This window comes from Lathyrus oleraceus, chromosome 2 (assembly GCF_024323335.1).
Source record: "Lathyrus oleraceus cultivar Zhongwan6 chromosome 2, CAAS_Psat_ZW6_1.0, whole genome shotgun sequence".
NCBI classification, from domain to species: domain Eukaryota; kingdom Viridiplantae; phylum Streptophyta; class Magnoliopsida; order Fabales; family Fabaceae; genus Lathyrus; species Lathyrus oleraceus.
The window spans coordinates 276874846-276894193 of record NC_066580.1 but is presented as its reverse complement, the minus strand read 5'-3'; the positions used below and the strand labels follow the sequence as shown (position 1 = coordinate 276894193).

General features: G+C 36.1%; 1 protein-coding gene across 1 annotated transcript; it reads right to left on the bottom strand.

The window, feature by feature from the left end:
- Positions 1 to 17795: 17795 nt before the first annotated feature.
- On the bottom strand, positions 17796 to 19113 carry LOC127119146 (zinc finger protein WIP6). The gene is made up of 2 exons (XM_051049335.1): positions 18591 to 19113; positions 17796 to 18348 (listed from the first exon to the last, which is right to left on the bottom strand). Exons 1-2 carry the CDS (start codon positions 18990 to 18992, stop codon positions 17848 to 17850), a joined length of 903 nt encoding a protein of 300 aa, XP_050905292.1. The 5' UTR covers positions 18993 to 19113; the 3' UTR covers positions 17796 to 17847.
- Between the last annotated feature and the right edge of the window lie 235 nt (positions 19114 to 19348).

The window sequence follows — 19348 nt, the reverse complement described above, 5'->3', positions numbered from 1 at the left end:
CCTTTAGTTGGAGGACAAGTCGCCACTAAGAGTGACGTTTACTCCTAAATGTTTATTTTTTAAAAAAAAATTTGCTTTTTTTTTAATTTTTTTAATATGTTTTTAATTATTTTTTAAATCTTTTTTAACTTATTTTAAATTTATTAATTTATATTTATTATAAATTATATTAATTTATATTAATACATATATATAAATAATATTATTTATAAGATATATATATATATATATATATATATATATATATATTAATTTATATATATATTAATTTAATTTATAACTAAATAATATTATTTATAAATTATTAAAATATATTAATTTATATACATGTAAATAAATAATATTATGTATATATTTGTAAAATACACAAGATATATATATAAATATATATTAATATATATATATATTAATTTATATTAATAAACACAATATATTTATATTAAAATAATACACAAGACAAATATTATAAAGTTTAATTAAAATGCATTATTAATTTGGGATTTTTTTACATATTATGCGGTCCCTGGTACGATCCGCACGGGGGAGGTCTAACTACTCGTCTAGACGACTCACGTGGTGGTGGTGCTTCCTGTAACACCCTTCTAAAATACCCCAAATATTTAATCGAAAATAACAATATGTCAATCAGAGTAAATATGCAATTTAAGGGCGTCACACAATATTTCACACCATTCAACAATATAACTGTCATGCTCATTTATTTAATCAAATAAAACATTTGCATAATTCGCAGCGGAATAAAATCCAACATCAATACAAAACATGTAACACAATACATGTAAGCGTATTCAACAATTATCAATGAAAAACAAGTAAAACATCCCGTCCCGATGTTACATCTATCAGAGCATGACCCACTAAGAAGACTACACTAGACTCCAAGCATTAGCTTCTACTCAACTCATTGCTCGTTACCTAAAAAATAGTTGTAAGGGTGAGTTCCTCAATCGATATAATAAGCATTATAAAATATCATGTCATGTTAAGTAATTCAACACATTAATCACCCTAATCATATCACACGTTCAGTAACGGCACATCAGCCCAATTATCATACTCAATACCAACACAATTCATACTCATACTCAATGTCAACACAACCACACGTATAATATTGGAATACATCCATTCATATTATACGCCATACATACATTATGCAATGAGACTCCACACATGCGGTACCGACTATTCTTGAACATATAGTTCAAGCTCACCGATCAATCCAGATACGGCTACTAAGCTCACTAGTCCCACTCATTTGAGATCTAATGACTCACTCACTAATTCCTCACCATGGGAATTAGCTACAGCCCCAAAGGCTATGCTATGCACACTAATCATCTAGTATGCAAACATCAACAACAAATCCACAATGATTCACTCACTAATCCCTCACCATGGGAATTAGCTACAGCCCCAAAGGCTATGCTATGCACGCTAATCATCTAGCAATGCAACATCAACAACAATCCACAATGGACATATGCTCACACTCTAAGCCATACAACAGTCCATTCACAAGTACATGCATAATATATACATTCACAACATTATGCATATTATCATACATCATCAACACATGTATCAAACACCATATCATGTCAAATAATTAAACACGGTATTAGCACACTCTACTAATACCTATACTGCTCAAAACAGCGGGAATTAATCCCTACTATATCACACACCGATATAGGCAACCACCAATTAGGCATACAACATTTTAATTAACACTTTTTCCACTCTGCAACAGCGTTAACCGGTTAACGCCCTGGGTTAACCGGTTAACGCAGCACAAACACGCTTCCTGTCCCAAAACTTAACAGTGTTAACCGGTTAACGCCCTGGGTTAACCGGTTAACGCAACACAAACAGCAATATTTCAGTAATCACAACAGTGTTAACCGGTTAACACCCTGGGTTAACCGGTTAACGCAGACAAAACAGCAATTTCACACAAAACGACACAGTGTTAACCGGTTAACACCCTGGGTTAACCGGTTAACGCAAGATAGAAGCTGTTCCTGCGCTAACACCAAGCAGAATGCAGAATTCTCCGCATTTTCCGCCGTTGGAGGACTTCCGGACCTCCGATTCCAATTCCGTAAAAAGCTACGTTTCCGAAAATTCACAACTAACCCAAACACAGATTCGATTACAGCCTACTCACAGTTTATTCAACGTAATTTTCAGCATTCACAATTCCCAATCAGGGTCAATTCAACGGTTTATCACTACCCATTACATGCAATCCCATAATACCCATTAAACGACGATAAACCCCCCTTACCTGAGTTAATCCGGCGAATCTCAAGCTCCAAGCTCTTCTCTTCTCTAACCTTCTTCCTCTTGCTCTGCCTCTTTCACAATCGCTTCTCCGCTTTTCACGTAAAAACCTTTTTACTCCCATGGGACTTTTCCTTAATTCCAACTTATATATATTTTCCATTTTATATTATTATTCCAATAATAATAATAACTCAATAATTCCAAAAATAATAATAATAATAATCCAATTATCTAATTAAATTAATAAATATATTATTAACTTAATTTAAATAATTGTCATATTATTATCGGGGTGTTACACTTCCCTATTCCCACCCCTAGTCCTAACGCGTCCCCTTGCCCTTTGTCGTTGTGGTTGGGTCGAAGTCCCTTCAATGCTGTAGGAAAGGCGGGTGCCCTCTACGCCCTCAAAGCTTTGTCTCGGTGGGACAAACTGACTCTTGTTGGGTGCGCCCTCGAAATGTGGCCTTTGGTAGTTGAGGGTTGAATCGGGTTGGCTAAAGAACAATGTTTGTTGTGGTGTGTAGTAGTCTTGTTGGTAATCCTCTTGTATACATGTGTCGGGGCTAAGTGGAGGACTAGAAGAGCCCGGGACATCGTCGTGATGGAAGTGTTGGGATTGGTGTTGGTGGGGGGATTGAGTTTGTGGTAGGTGTTGGGACTGTTGATGGTGGTGGAAATGTTGAGGTTGGTGTTGGTAATCTTCATGATATTGGGGTTGAGTTTGTGGTATGTAGTGTTGATTTGGTTGGAGGGTGGACATGTGTTGTGGTGGTTGTTGTTGGTAATACGGTGGTGGTGGTTGTTGTTGGTAATAAGGTGGTGGTGGTTGTTGTTGGTAATATTGTGGTGGTTGTTGTTGTTGGGAATATTCTGGTGGTTGTTGTTGTTGGAAATATGGTTGTTGCATTCGGGGATCGTCCAAATAGAACGGGTCAGACACAATCATTTCTGGATTTGTATTTGCTCTATACCAATCCACATATTCCCTTGTCGGCTTCATTTCGTTTGGCGCCACCGGAAATTGTAGAACATAGTGGGCACGCTCTTTCCACATTTTACGGAACTCCTTTGCAAATGCCTTCCAATTTTGGACATACCACTGGTGGCTGACTTTTTTAAGATGCCAAGGTTCCAAAGACACTGGGGGCCCTGGGATTTCTTGATGCATTCCGAATTGCAGTTTGACACGGTCACTTTGGTGCATCTCCACAGTGGTGAACCACATGATAGCCGTTTTTGCTGTCCAAACAGCTGCATCTTCGGGGTTGAGTTGATGTTCCAATCCCAAATATGGTCTCCAAATAAACTGCAAAGAAAAAAATAAATATGTTATTTATTGAGAATGCTTGATATTAATAAATTAGTTAGAAGATGAATGATTTAGTGATAATACATCTTGTGCTCGGAGACGATCCAAGAGTTGACGATAAAATATTATTTTATTTGTCGGGGTAAGACTGTAATCTAGTCTAGTTGCAATGAACATAAACAAAAAAAGATAAATAATATTATTTACAAATATTTATAGAATAAATATACAAAATCAAATAACATCATAAATTTACCTAGTTGCGTAGGGGAAGGAGTAGATGTTAGGATTTTCGGGGGCTAGCCTCGGCAATCTCCACCACCCCCATGTTTGGAGCAAAAAAGCACATCCAGAAAATGTACAGTGGTCATTTTGTGCATTTTTACACAAAGAGCTATATAGGAAAGCCAATACAGCAGAACCCCGATTATACGTGCTTATTCTATCTATGTCCTCGAGCAAACTCAAGTACATAAAGTTTATGCTATTTCCCGTGCCTTCGAGAAATAGCAAGTTCCCAAATAATAACATAATGTAAAACCTTGTTTTTATTATTTTTTCTTGTTCGGACGAATCCTCAGTCAAAATTATAGCGTCGTGGTAGAATTGGAGGCTCGATAGTTTAATACCCTGGCCCCTTGCTTTCGCAGATCCCTCACCCTCGACTAGATCTACGCCCAACATTTGAACACATAGTTCGTTGGGCTGTTGAACATTTCCAGTCACAGGCTTACCATCTATTCAAAGACCCAAAAGCATGTACACGTCCTCTAGTGTGATGGTACATTCACCAGTTGGTAGGTGAAAAGTGTGTGTCTCTGGTCTCCAACGTTCACACAAAGCAAGAATAAATTTCACATCAATTATGGCATTTACCACATGCATAACATGACCGAACCCCGCACGCTTTATATAAGGTACGCACCATGGTTCTAGCTAAGTCATAGGGTGTGAACGTTGACGAAATTTCTTGGGATCCTTTAACAACAAACAATATAAACAATCATTAGATTGGAGTTTTAAAAAATAAATTATAAACATACGAAAGAGGCAATGTTCAAGAAAAACTTACTAATGAGGCAATGTTCGCCCTAGTGCCTCTGTGTTCTTGGCCCATGGTAAGAAGAGACATGATTGCAATGTAGAACGTAGGTTTGTTGATGAAAAGTTCGCCGGTGTTATCTGAAAAAAAGTGTTAGTGGATGATGAAAATTTTCAAGAATGACCTGCTATTTATAACCATATTCAAATAGTATGAATATGTAAAAAAATTAGACACATGTAACGCATGCAAAAATTTGACACGTGTAACGCATGCAAAGTTGGCTGAGAATCTTGCAGGCTAGGTGGAGCTAGATAGGCATGCGTGAGAATCTTGCAGGCTAGATGGATATGACTTTGATGGATAGGCATGCGTGAGAATCTTGCAGGCTAGGTGGATAGGTTAGCATGCATTGGTACAGGTTAGGTTGCACTTGTCTTGTCTAGGGAAAGGCTTGGTGGATGTGTTGCATGCAAAAATGTGACACGTCTAACGCATGCATCACAATTGAATCCGTGTATCTAGGCATGCGTGAGAATCTTGCAGGCTAGATGGATATGACTTTGATGGATAGGCATGCGTGAGAATCTTGCAGGCTAGGTGGATAGGTTAGCATGCATTGGTACATGTTAGGTTGCACTTGTCTTGTCTAGGGGAAGGCTTGGTGGATGTGTTGCATGCAAAAATATGACACGTCTAACGCATGCATCACAATTGAATCTGTGTATCTAGGCATGCGTGAGTACAAGTATTCACACAAATTTTCACACAGGTATTCACAAAATCTTCATAATATCTTCACATATCATGGCATCTTCATCACAATACAAAATCAAAGCTCACGTGAATGGTGAGACTTATGAATGTGATATGTCTGGCTTCCTATTTAGAAACACCGATTGCACTTGTTTTTGTCTAAATAGAGGAGCTGACTTCTCTTATCTGAAAAAAAAAGATTGAGTCCAAACTTAGACAACCTGTGTCCCAAATTTTTTATCAACAACCTTTTTTTTCTGAAAATAACTCAGTCAGGTTTTATAAGTCATTGATTCAAAATGACATGGAGGCACAAAACATGTTTCGTAACCATGAGTATTCTGGTTACGATTATATAGTGTTGTACATTGTCTTGGAACAATTTCAACCAACTCAGAATATTCAGTCACAGGTTATTGATCCTGTGGTTGATGACGAACAAGATGTTAAACACCCCGTTGAAGACGATGTGGTTGATGATGCAGAAGACGTGGTTGATGACTTGGTGAACCGTGATTCCGAAGACGAAGACCAAGTACAAATACCTATAGCGCAACGCTACTCACCGCCTGCGCACTTCACAACCCTTAACTTGGGCGAGGATGAGCCCTCGTCAGATATGTTCTACAACCCATATATGAGGTCTGATGAGGAGTTAAGGAATGGTGACCAATTTCGGACCAAGGAAGAGTGTCTGTTAGCAATAAAAAACTGGCACTTGAAAAACTGTGTTGACTACGATGTTAACAAATCAAATCCGGAAAGATACGTTATTTTATGCAAAAACCCGGAGTGTGGGTATAGGTTGATGGCATCGTACAAGAAGAAACATAATGCGTGGGTGATAGGGTCCATTTCTCAAGCTCACACTTGCGTCAACACAAACATGGCACAGGATCATCGTAAACTTAGCCATGATATGATCTGCCATTCCATAATACCTCTTGTTGAAGCTGACCCGTCACTCAAGGTCAAAACTATTATCTCCCATTGTGTTGCTGTTTTCAAATATACACCGTCGTACAGAAAGGCTTGGTTAGCGAAAACCAAGACAATTGAACTGGTATACGGTAATTGGGAGGAATCATACAAACAACTTCTGCGCTACCTGGTTGCACTACATTTGTATTCACCTGGGACGGTTTCTATAATGGAGACCTTGCCGACACAATCCCCTGACGGAACTCATCTAGAAGGTAATGGAATATTCCATAGACTTTTCTAGGCATTCCGTCCCTGCATCATTGGTTTCACATTCTGCAAGCCGCTTATTCAAGTCGATGGAACTTGGTTGTATGGGAAATACAAAGGATCGTTACTGATGGTGGTCGCACAAGATGGAAATTCTAATATTTTCCTAATAGCCTTTGCATTGGTAGAAGGAGAAACGGCTGCTGCTTGGAGTTTCTTTCTTAAGAATCTACGAAAGCACGTGACTCCACAAGCTGGCATATGTGTGATTTTTGATAGGCACGCTTCTATAGACAGTGCATACAATAATCCATCAAATGGTTGACATGACCCCCCGTCTACGCATGTCTACTGCATCAGGCATATTGCTCAAAATTTTGTGCGGGAGTTCAAAGATAAATTCTTGAAACAAAATTTGATAAATGCGGGGTATGCATTAAACCAACCTGGATTCCAATACTACCGCCGGGAAATAGTGTTGGCAAATTCTGATGCAGGGAGGTGGATCGATAATATTGACAGAGCAAAGTGGACTAGGTCATACGACGATGGGGTGAGGTGGGGCCACATGACAACAAATCTTGTGGAATCAATGAACGACATCTTTAAGGGCATACGTAACCTCCCGGTAACCGCTTTGGTGAGTGCGGCCTATTTTCAGATGGCAACGTTGTTCGTAACAAGAGGCAAGCGCTGGCATGCAGTGTTACAGACGAGTCAAGTGTATAGTGATGCCTGCATGAAGTTTATGAGGCAGGAATCAGCCAAAGCCAGCAGCCATCGGGTTACGGAATTCGACCTCCATGGCCACACTTTTAGTGTCAAGGAAACAATTGACCACAACCAGGGGCTGCCCAAACAAGAGTATAGGATCCTAATATCAGACTGTTGGTGCGACTGTGGTCAATTTCAGGCCTATCGTATGCCTTGTTCCCATGTCATTGCAGCGTGTTCACACACCCACTTCGATGCATTGTCGCTAGTGTCTCCCATATACAAAGTTGCAACATTGCTAAATGTATACGACAATCCTTTTCCGGTGGTAGCATTGGAGGCATATTGGCCAGAGTATGACGGGGAAATTGTTTGGCACAACGATTCGATGCGGCGGAATAAAAATGGTCGCCCAAACAGCAGGCGCATTAGAACTGAAATGGACGTCGCAGAGAGAATGCAGAGGAAGTGTAGCATATGTCGACAACTGGGGCATAATAAGAACAAATGTCCATATCGTGGATTTAGTTCCACAACATAGTTTTCATATTCATAACTCTGTGTACCAATGCTATTTATCAATAAAGTTTACTTTTTATTCCAAATAGAAGATGACATTGGAACAACAAACACAAACATCTAACATTAGAACAACAAATACTAAAACAAAAATAAAAATAAATACTGGAACAAGAACAAGTACTAAAACAAGAACAAGTACTAGAACAATAACAAATACAAGAACAACAACACAAACAACCATTAAAATTTAGGAAATTACAACAGTTGACACTATGTCATCTGATCCATGCATCATTTGGATGCAATCAATGTCGCTTTCAACTTCAACCCACCAACGTACCGTTTCTCCAGTTTCAAATGAGAACCTTGTTCTAAGCCTCTGAATCCTTCTGATGACTTCACCAGGTTGGTAATCTCCCTCTAACCAAGACATCAAGGACCTTTTTAGTTCGTCCAACGAACGGATGTTCCAAAATTTCATCTCCATTGGGGGTTTGACAGGCGAGAAAATAACATGCCCATCCCTTTTTAAGATTATTGGTTCAGGATCCGGCCGCCTTGATGATGTTCACTACCATGATGACGGTCTGGGGGATGCCATGAACTCAACTTGATAGAGAAAGTGATAGGAAAAAGTGGTGAAGAAAATGCAAGAAAATAACACTTTATTTATAGGAAAAAATCTAGGTTGTACACCAATGTACTTAACCCTAATTAGTGTCGCACTAGATTAATTAGTTTTAGGGAGAATTAGGGTTTGAATTAGGTCATAACTACCAAACTCTAATTATAACCGATTAATAAACCCTAATTATAATTGATTAATTAATCTTAATTCTCCCAAAAATTTATAAATAATATTATTTAGTTATAGATTAATTTAATATATATAAATTAATATATATATATATATATATATATATATATATATATATATAAATAATATTATTTATATATATGTATTAATATGAATTAATATAATTTATAATAAACATAAATTAATAAATTTAAAATTAGTTAAAAAAGATTTTAAAAAATTAAAAAAATAATTAAAAACATATTAAAAAAAAGCAAAAAAATAAATAAATAAAATTATTTAGGAGTAGGCGCCACTCCTAGTGGCGACTTGACCTCCTATTAAAGGGTAGGCGCCATCTAGGGTGGCGCCCATGTGTAATTTAGGGCAAAAAAGTGCTCATTTTTGTAAAAAAAATTAAATTATGGTCATTTTTGAATTTTTTTTTTTAAAAGATGATTATTTAAAAAAAATCTTCTGGTAATGTCAGTTAATTTTTTTCTTAAAATGAATATAAAATAATTATTAATATTTTTTGATTAATTATATTCCCTCCGTTCCTTTTTAAATATCTTTTTTTTTTACTTTTTACACATATCAAAATAACTAATAATTGTTGTTACTATGACCATGTTTTTTCCAACAATACCCTTAACTTTTTAGTAATTTATTTAATCTTTTTCTCTCTATAATAAATAATTAGGGGTAATTTTAACAATACTACAATTAATTCTACATTAAATTTTAAAATGACACATAATTGTTTTTTTAAAAAGTGACACAACAATGGTGTATTCACAATTACTCTTGCAATATTGTAGTAATTGCGAAATAAATTGTTTTAATCATTAGAATATATATATATATATATATATATATATATATATATATATATATATATATATATATATATATATATATATATATATATATATATATATATATATATATATATATATATATATATATATATATATCGCAATATTGATGATGCATTTGCAGAAAATTTTTATATCAAAACCCGCAAAACCGGAAAAAAAATATTGTTTTAATCATTAGAATATATATATATATATATATATATATATATATATATATATATATATATATATATATATATATATATATATATATATTGATGATGCATTTGCAGAAAAATTTTATATCAAAACCCGCAAAACCGGAAAAAAAATATGGGGTAGATAGAGACGAAGATAATAGAGTCTGAATGTAAGATATATGTAAAATTGGCATCTTTGACAAATCAGATCTGTTTTAGCACCCTTAATCCCTAGTCATAACCTCATGAAGTATGATGGAGCGGCTGTGGCGTTACAATGCAGTTTGTAGTGTGAATATTATGGCCTCATGCTGTTGTGAATATTTACCATAGCTACAGTATTGCGGCAACATTTGTTCAGCAATTTGAAACCATGACTGCAACACCAAATTAAAACAATGTTTTTTGATAAAATGATATTATATTACGAAGAACTGACAAAATAGTCAGGGATTATATAATAGATAGATATAGTGATTTTTTTTCCTAACTGCCCCATATCGGAAATTAATCTTCCATTATATCCTATTTTGAAAAAAAATTCTCAATCTGCCCCCTTTTTCTTATTGGATTCGTCCATTCATTGGACGAGTGTGTGAAGCCCATAACGGGTTGTGTAGGCTCTGCCATTCATTGGCCGAGCTAGTGAAGGAAGTAATTATTTTTATTTTTTATTATTTTAAAAACTTTATTAAATAGTTTTCTAATTATTATTAAATAGTTTTTTAACTAATTCTATATTTAATTAATATAATTGATTTTTTTAAAAATAATAATAATATTTTTATAAAAATATTTAAAATAAAATATTAATAATAATAGTTTTTTATAATAATAATAGTTTTCTAATATTGTTTTTTTAAAAATATTAATAATAAAAATGAGTATTTTTTATAATATTAATAATAGAAATAATTTATTTATTTAAGAATTACAATGGAAGAAATACATTTTATTGATATAATGGAAGAAATACATTTTATTTATAGTGACCGCCTGTTCCACATCTTGTGCCAACTTTTTTGCGTTTTCCTTTGCCCAAGTCTTCTTGTCTTTGTCTTGTGGAAGACGGAGATGAGTCGGAAGACAATTCATCATGGGTGTCTTGTTGTTGATGTTGTTGTTGACTTTGATGTTGTTGTGATGTGTTTGGAGGCATATCCATACCGTCGAGTTCTTGAATGCGAAAAGAAGGCATATTCATTAGATGGTCATCGGTGAGGTCAAAGCTGGGTAGTGAATGTGTGGCTTGTGTGTAGGTGTCGGGTTGGGTGTGTTGGATAGGAGGATAACATACATCATCAGGGTTGTATGTGGGAGTGGGATGTGCGAATGTGGTGTTAGAAGGTTGGGGTTGAGAATGAGGGTTTGAGTATTCAAAGTTGGGTTGAGGAATTGGAGTGTATTGTATGGGTGGGCGTAGGTTGGTTTGTTGTTGATATTGTTGGTTGTAATAGTAGTTTGTTTGAGGGAATGGAGTGTGGGGATTATGGTGTTGGATTGAGGTGGAATAAATTGTGTGTTGTTGTGTGGTTTGGATGTGTTGGTAAGTTTGTTGAGCTGAGGATGATGGTTGGTTATGTTGTTGTGGGGGTGATGTTGTTTGTTGGGTTGAAGAAGCTACACGTTGACGAGGATCATTCAAAAACTGTGTCAGAGCAACGTGCATAAAAGGAATTGATAAAAACCAATTCATGTATTCTCTACCCGGCTTAGACTCACCAATTATCGAGTTTCCTTGTAATACCAAATGCCTTCTTCTTTTCCATTCTTTCAGCTTTTCTTTATTTAAATCTTGCCAATGTGTGTCCCAAGCTTGAACCATAGTCATGCTATGGTGTTCACTTAGACATCTTGGCTGAGACGGTATTTGTTGTTCAAATCCAAATTGGAGTTTGACTCGATCCGTCTGATGCATCTCAACGGTAAAGAAACATATCATATATGTTGTTGCACTCCAAACTCGGCTGTCATTATAATCAGGCATTGGATATTGTATGTACGACCTCCAAATAAACTGTTAAAAGAAATATAACTATTAGAATGTATAAAATAAATTTAAATAAGTTGAATATTATAATTAATCATTCTTACATCGTTTTCTTCCATGTGTTCTATTGCAACACGGTACCCTCGTAGATGATGACGAGGATTATTTCCATAATTCATACCTCATTTGCACCATCTTGCATATTAAAAAAATACCTTAAAGCGACGTATAAATAATTTTGAGAAATAGAAATTGCATTTAAATGAAAATCGTTACCTTAGTGCATAAGGATGTGATGGAACCTCGTTACTAACCGGGGCTAACAAGGGTATGCGTGTGAATGCCCATACAGTTAGTAATACAACACATCCTCCTATGCTCTTGACTCCTTTATGGGCTGCCTTGCACATATGTCTATATAGTGTCGCCAGACAAGCAGAACCCTAACTGTATGTATTACATTTTTCAAGGTCTCCTACTAAAGGTAACCAAGAAGAATGCAATAAATTGTGACTCTTATCTGGCATTAAAAAAGTAGCAATTAAAAGTAAAATATAAATTTTTGCATGAAGAGTATTTTCTGCCTCAGTCGGGTTAAGGTTATTTTTGAGTTGTGTTAATACTGCTTCTAACCAAACTATTTTGACAGAATCCCCATTTTTATCCGAAGTTGTTGGTTCGATGCCCAAATTCTCCATGTAAACATCATTGGTTACGTTTGTTGGGCCATTAACAGCTTTACCATGGATTCGGAGACCGAGTAACATACTCACATGCTCTAGTGTGATAGTACATTCACCTATTGGTAAATGAAAGGTATGTGTCTCCGGTCTCCATCTCTCTAACAATGCAACAATTAGTTTAGAGTCTACTTTTAGACTTGTAATCTTGGCCATATTTGCAAAACCGGCTAGTTCCAAATACGGTATTATAACGGCACTTGGTTGAATGTATGTATGCGAATGGACCCGAAACCTATCATCTTGCTGAAATTAAAATAAAAATGGTAATGAATATTTGATGTGAAATTTACATATTGAATTTGTGAAATAAATTTGAAAGAGACTTACGTAGTCGGCAATGTTTGCCGCCGTCCCACGGTGTGATTCTCCCATCCATAACAAATACATTTTGGATTTGAAGATAGTGAATATTTGTAGAGAGTAAATATTTAAAGAGAGTAAATATTTATGAAATATAAATTGTAGGTAGATGATGAAAAGGAATCGTAGAGGTAAGGATTATTTATAGTAGTAAAATATAATAAATATATTGGTTTGAATTTTAATGGGTGATTGGACAATGCATGGAATGCATGCAAAAAAAATTGGTAAGGAATCCTGCAAGTAGAGATTCCCACGCTGATGAGAAGTTTCACTGCCCAAAAGCCTGCTTTCAGACTCGTCACTTTAATGGACGAGTTAAGCTTTGGTATGTATGAGCTCGTCTAATGGAATGACGAGGTGATTCGTTTGCCGTATGGGCTCGTCCAATGGAATGACGAGTTTAGTCTTTTAGGGTTTTGGCTCTCCCAATGAATGGACGAGCTGGTATAGCCTAGGGATCATGTTTTCTCTCTCTTCCTATTAAATGAATATCTGCATGTGATTTGTATAGGATTTGGTTTACTATAAATACCACTAACATCTTCATTCATTCTCACTAAACCAAATCTACATTCATATCTCCTAAATCAAATCAAATATTCCACATCCATGGCTCAAAGAAATTTAATTGTGTCTATCCATTCCGAAGGGTCCCTTTTCACAGATCCAAGTGAGGGATTCTCATTTTTCAATACGAATTTGCATATGTTCAAAATCCACATCAACTCCGACTTCCATCATTTGAAAGACCGTATTGAAAAAAAGTTGCAATGTTATGTTGAAGACATCATTTATCGTCATCCATTATTTAATGGAGATGATAATACCGTCTTTTACATAATGACACCCATTTAGACCGACGAAGATGTCAAGTCGATGTTTCAATGTCAGGTAACGTTATCTCAATTACCCACCATTGAGATATATGTTCGTCTAGTCGAAAATCTTGAAGAACAGTCACAATGAAGATGTTGAAGAACAACCGACTCACAACGAAAATCTCGGTTATCCAACGCAATCTGTACAGTCACACGACTATGGAATGAGTCAAGCCATTGACGAAGAGCCGACTCAAAATAATGAACCTTTCATACCAAATGAAGAGGTAGGCGAGAATAGTGAGGATGATCTGGAGGAGGTTCGATTTGAAGATCTATTTGGTGTTAGCGATGACGATGGCAATGAGGACATATTCGACACACCGACCGTTGCACTAAGAGCGCAACCAATTAGTTTGTACAACCCACCTGCGCACATGCAAAACATAAGTTTGGATGATGCTGAACCAATCTCCATTTTCAGAAGTTTCATACCAACTCACAATTCTGACGAAATAGAGGAGGGCATCGAGTATGAGAATAAGGAAGAGTGTGCTCTGGCGTTGCAACAATGGCATATAAAACGTAGTCTAGATTTTTTTGTGGTTAAATCTGACAATTTACGTTTTGTCATCAAATGTAGAAATTCAACATGCAATTTCAAATGCAGGGTCTCTTTGCGTAAGGGCAACTCAAGGTGGAGAGTTGGTAAGTCTGGTGGGCCTCATACGTGCACAACCACTTCCATGTCACAAGACCATACAAAACTCAGTTCAGAAATGATTAGTAAGAGCATAATGAAGCTTGTAAATCGGGACGCTTCTCTTAAGGTGAAGGTTATCATCGCTCATGTTGCTGAGAAATACAGGTATATCATATCCTACAAAAATGCATGGATTGCAAAGTGTAAGGCAATTGAGTCGCTGTATGGAAATTGGGAGACATCTTACAACGATCTGCCGTAGTGGATACTGGTAATGAAAACATATCTACCAGGTACCATTATAGAATTACAATCCTTACTTGTGATTTCAAATGATGGTTCATACTTGGGTGACCAAAGGATATTTCATCGTCTGTTTTGGGCGTTTAGACCATGTATACGTGGTTTCACATATTGTAAATCAATTGTGCAGGTTGATGGAACATGGTTGTATGGAAAGTACATAGGGACTCTGTTGATGGCTGTGGCACAGGATGGGAACGGGAACATATTTCCGATAGCGTTCACATTGGTTGAAAGTGAGACAAAGGAAGCTTGGAGTTTCTTTCTTAAGAATTTAAGAATACACGTTACCCCCCAAGCAAATATATGCCTAATATCAGACAGGCATGAATCGATAAAGAGTGCATACAACAATCCGAAAAATGGATGGCAGTGTCCTCCATCATCACACGTCTATTGCATTAGACACATCGCGCAAAACTTCATGCGCAAGATTAAAGACAAGGATCTGCACAAAATAGTTGTTAACATGGGTTATGTGTTAACATAGGCAAAATTTAACTACTATTAAGGGGAAGTCCGAAGAACAAACAACGACGTTTTATCATGGATAGACAACATCCCTCGGGAGAAGTGGGCAAGAGCATTTGACGGAGGGCAACGCTGGGGTCACATGACAACTAACCTAGCAGAAGCAATGAACTCGGTGCTAAAAGAAACCCGAAACCTTCCAATCACTGCATTGGTCAAATCTACGTACTATCGTTTAGGATCACTATTTGGTAGAAGAGGCCATCAATGGACAAAAATGTTAGCCTCTGGGCAGGTTTTCACTGATAACTTCAACAAGGGGATGGCTGAGGAAGTCATCAAAGCTAACACGCACAACGTCATGCAGTTCGATCGAGAGAGATTTTATTTCATGGTCCAAGAGAAGATTAATCATAACGACGGTCGACCAACCAGAACATTCAGCGTTGATCTGAGGAAGCAACACTGTGACTGTGGGAAATTTCAGGCATTTCACTTACCTTGCTCCCATGTAATCGCAACATGTTCAAGCATACGCCGGGACTACTCCATTCACATTCCAGATGTCTTCAAAATTCTTAACGTCTTCAAGGTCTATCAGGAGAGTTTCCTAGGACTTTCCCATGAGGAGAATTGGCCACAATATGAAGGATTTACTCTTTGCCACGACGATTCTATGAGAAGGAGGAAGAAAGGGCGCCCAAACAGCACCAGGATTAGAACCGAGATGGATGACGTTGAGAAGGAAAAGAGAAGGTGTGGAATTTGCCGTGAAATAGGACACTTGCGTAGGAAATGTCCTAATGTTGCAGGACCGTCTCAGCGACCATCCAGATGATTATGTTGTTATTTTAAATATCCGTCCAGATGATTATGTTGTTTTTTTAATTATTAACTACTATGCACGTAATATATATAAACCATTGTGTATTTCTAATGTCTTTTGGGAATAAACAATTATGAAATACATTTGATAATCAAAGGCTTCTGGTTACAAAGTACGACCACATTAACTAAACAACAACAACAACCAACACAAGTGGTAATTAAAAAACTAATCAACAACAACAACCAACACAAGTGGACCTTCAACTCCTCTATTAACTTCACCACTATGTGCCGAAAACATACACTGAACATCTTCATCATTTTCTATACGATCCAGGTAATACATGTACGTACCATCAGGGCTTGCATCAGTCAACGTTATGTATGAACAACGATACTCTACTTTCCTCACCTTCATACGACGTCCGCCCAACTGTCGGAAGTCAGTGTGGATGGTTGAAATCAGTGTTCTGAAATTCCATTGCGGATCAAGGCAATCACTCATTTTTTCACCGTGTCCATAAAATACAAGACCCCAAACAGACATTCTGACCAAAAGAAAGGGTTTTGTGATCTGAGTTACATTTCTACAAGTTCTGCTATTTATAGAAAATTAATACTTGAATACTCGGCCAATCATTGGCCAAGACAGTACAAACACAAAGCAATTGCTCGGTCATTGAAATTTTGGAGGGAAATATATCATTCCCAAAAAATTATTGAAATTTTGGAGGGAAACATATCATTTTTATTATTAATATATAAGAAAAAAATTATTTCTATTATTAATATTATAAAAAATTATCATTTTTATTATTAATATTTTAAAAAAAACAATATTAGAAAACTATTAATATTATAAAAAACTATTATTATTAACATTTTATTTTAAATATTTTTATTAAAATATTATTATTATTTTAAAAAAAATCAATTATATTAATTAAATATAAAATTAATTAGAAAACTATTTAAAAATAATTAGAAAACTATTTAATAAATTTTTTAAAATACAAAATAAATAAATAAATGCGCTTCCTTCACTAGCTCGGCCAATGAATGGCCGAGCCTACCCAGCGAATATTGGGGTTCACACACTCGCCCAATGAATGGACGAGCCCAATAAAAAAAAGGGAACAAATTGAGTTTTTTTTTTCAAAATGAGATATAATGGAAGATTAATTTCAACATTGGACACTTAGGAAAAAAAAGTCAGATATGGTAGAGGAGTTAAAAAAAGAGTGGTGTGGGGGTAATAATTAATACTAGAAGAAAGGTGGTGAAAATGTATGATATTGATCCGTTTGTATTTGGTCTGAAAAAGGAAAAGACAGCACTTTGGGTGAAACCCCAAAAACAGCAACACATAATATGATTACATCAAGTGGTCCTCTCCACTTCATTTTTTACCCTCTCTCTCACTGACACTACCAATCCATCAAAGTGTTACCAGTGCTAGTCCAACCTTCAGTAGTATCACTGATCACTGCGTCCCTCGAAACAGATTAAATTAACTCCCCTCTCTTTTTTCTCTGTGCAATATCTATGGCTAGTTAGCAAATGCAAAGTTTGTCAACAGTACAATCTGTGACTGCCCTTGTCTGCATGTCTCTCTCTCATCTGCAGTCACTCAATTCTCTTGACTACCGTCCTTACCTTCGTCATACTCACTCTCACTATCACAAGATAAATAACTATCATAACACTGCCACTTCTTGCATTAATTGCAAGAACCTTAGCTTTCATTTCACTGTTTGTCTCCATCTTCTCACACCCACTCACACAACAGACAAAACTACACTACAAACTATAATAATAATAATAATAATAATATACTCCACTCTATTAATGATAAATACTTACCACCAAAAAATTAGCTAACAAAGTAAAACAATAGTATTAAAACCATGCTAGTATTATACTAGTTAATTAAAACTAAAAATCATTCCATCCATGTTATCAATATCATCATCATCTTCATCATTTTCATCTCCTTCAAATTCGTCATCGTATTCATCCCCTAACAAAACTTCCTGATCTTCACAACTCTCGACAGTGTGTGGAGCGTGACCATCCCCAAAAGCGCGAACATGATCTTTGAGTGATCTCTTGTGTTTGAAATCAGATCCACAGATGCAGAACCAAAGTTTTCCACAGTTTTTCTCGTGTGTTCTCCAGTCTCCTCTCACTGCAAAGGGTTTCCCACACTTTCTACATCCAAATGGCTTAGCTCCATGTTTCCTCTTGTAGTGTGTCTGAAGTGTCCTGAAATCCTTCAGTGGTCTTGACCTTGGATGCTCTATGTTGTTTTTGCATCCCTCGGCACAGCAATAGCATGGAAGCCTTAACATGGATGAAGCTGGTTTTACTCCCCTTAGAGATTCTGGTCCTTTCCTATATTGAGACCCATGTCCCCACATATGCATCTGATATATATATATATATATATATATATATATATATATATGGAAAAATGCATTAAGATATACAAATACTAGTTAAGTCAAGTATAAAGAGTCTTAAGAGGGAAGTGCATGTTGTCTCGTTCCAAATAATAAATTAAACACTATTATTTTGTCTTAATTGTTGTAATAAATGCATACGAATGTATTCTGGACTACTAGCTAGCTAGGAAATAGGGTTTCTACTGGACAGTTTGTTGACTAACCTGCATGTTGTTGAAACGGTTGAACATTTTATTGCAGACTGTGCAAGAGAACTGTGTTGGTCCAATGAGGATTTGAGCAGGAGAAGGGATCCAATATTGACCTTGAATCAGAGGTGAAGGCAAATGATGATGATGATGATGATCTGGTTTGGTAATAGTTGTGTTGTTTTGTGATATGGTGGTTGGAAGACCAATGTGAAGTGCAACTGTTACACCACTCTGGTCATCATTAATGGTAAGGTTTTGGTTTTGGTGATGATTATGATGAAGAGTAGTAGAAGGTGATTGATTTGTTGTGGAGAATAGTTTGGGTTTGTGGTGAGTACCAGGAGGGCCAAGTGAGAGTGAAATGGAGGACTCGTCAACAGTGTCACATGTGTAGGAGAATGAGTGAGGTTGCATGGTGAGAAATATGGTTGATGGGATGGTGTATAATATATTATATGAATGAATAGTTGGTAATAGGAGAGAGTAGAGTTAGAGAGAGTGAGGGGACAGAGAGAGTGTTTTGAGTGAGCTTGTTTTTGTGAGATGCTAAGTGGGGACGAGAAAGCCAATATATAAATAAACAAATCTTATTCATCCATGTATTTTGGCTTTTGTCATTCTATGTGTCAATGTCAGATTAATTCAAAAACAAGATTAATTCTTGAGGAATTCTTAGGCTATGTACCTTAAAAAAACACTATTTTCATATTGACAAGATCTATGAAAGGGATTCTTTTTCAAAATAATCATATTTTCTTATTTAAATTCTA

Bases quoted from the DNA above. Each gene is read 5' to 3' on its own strand.
- LOC127119146 (XM_051049335.1), bottom strand. From the start codon at position 18,992: ATGCAACCTCACTCATTCTCCTACACATGTGACACTGTTGACGAGTCC. The intron at 18,349-18,590 runs GTTAGTCAACAA...TATATATATCAG, and splicing joins ACCGTTTCAACAACATGCAG to ATGCATATGTGGGGACATGG.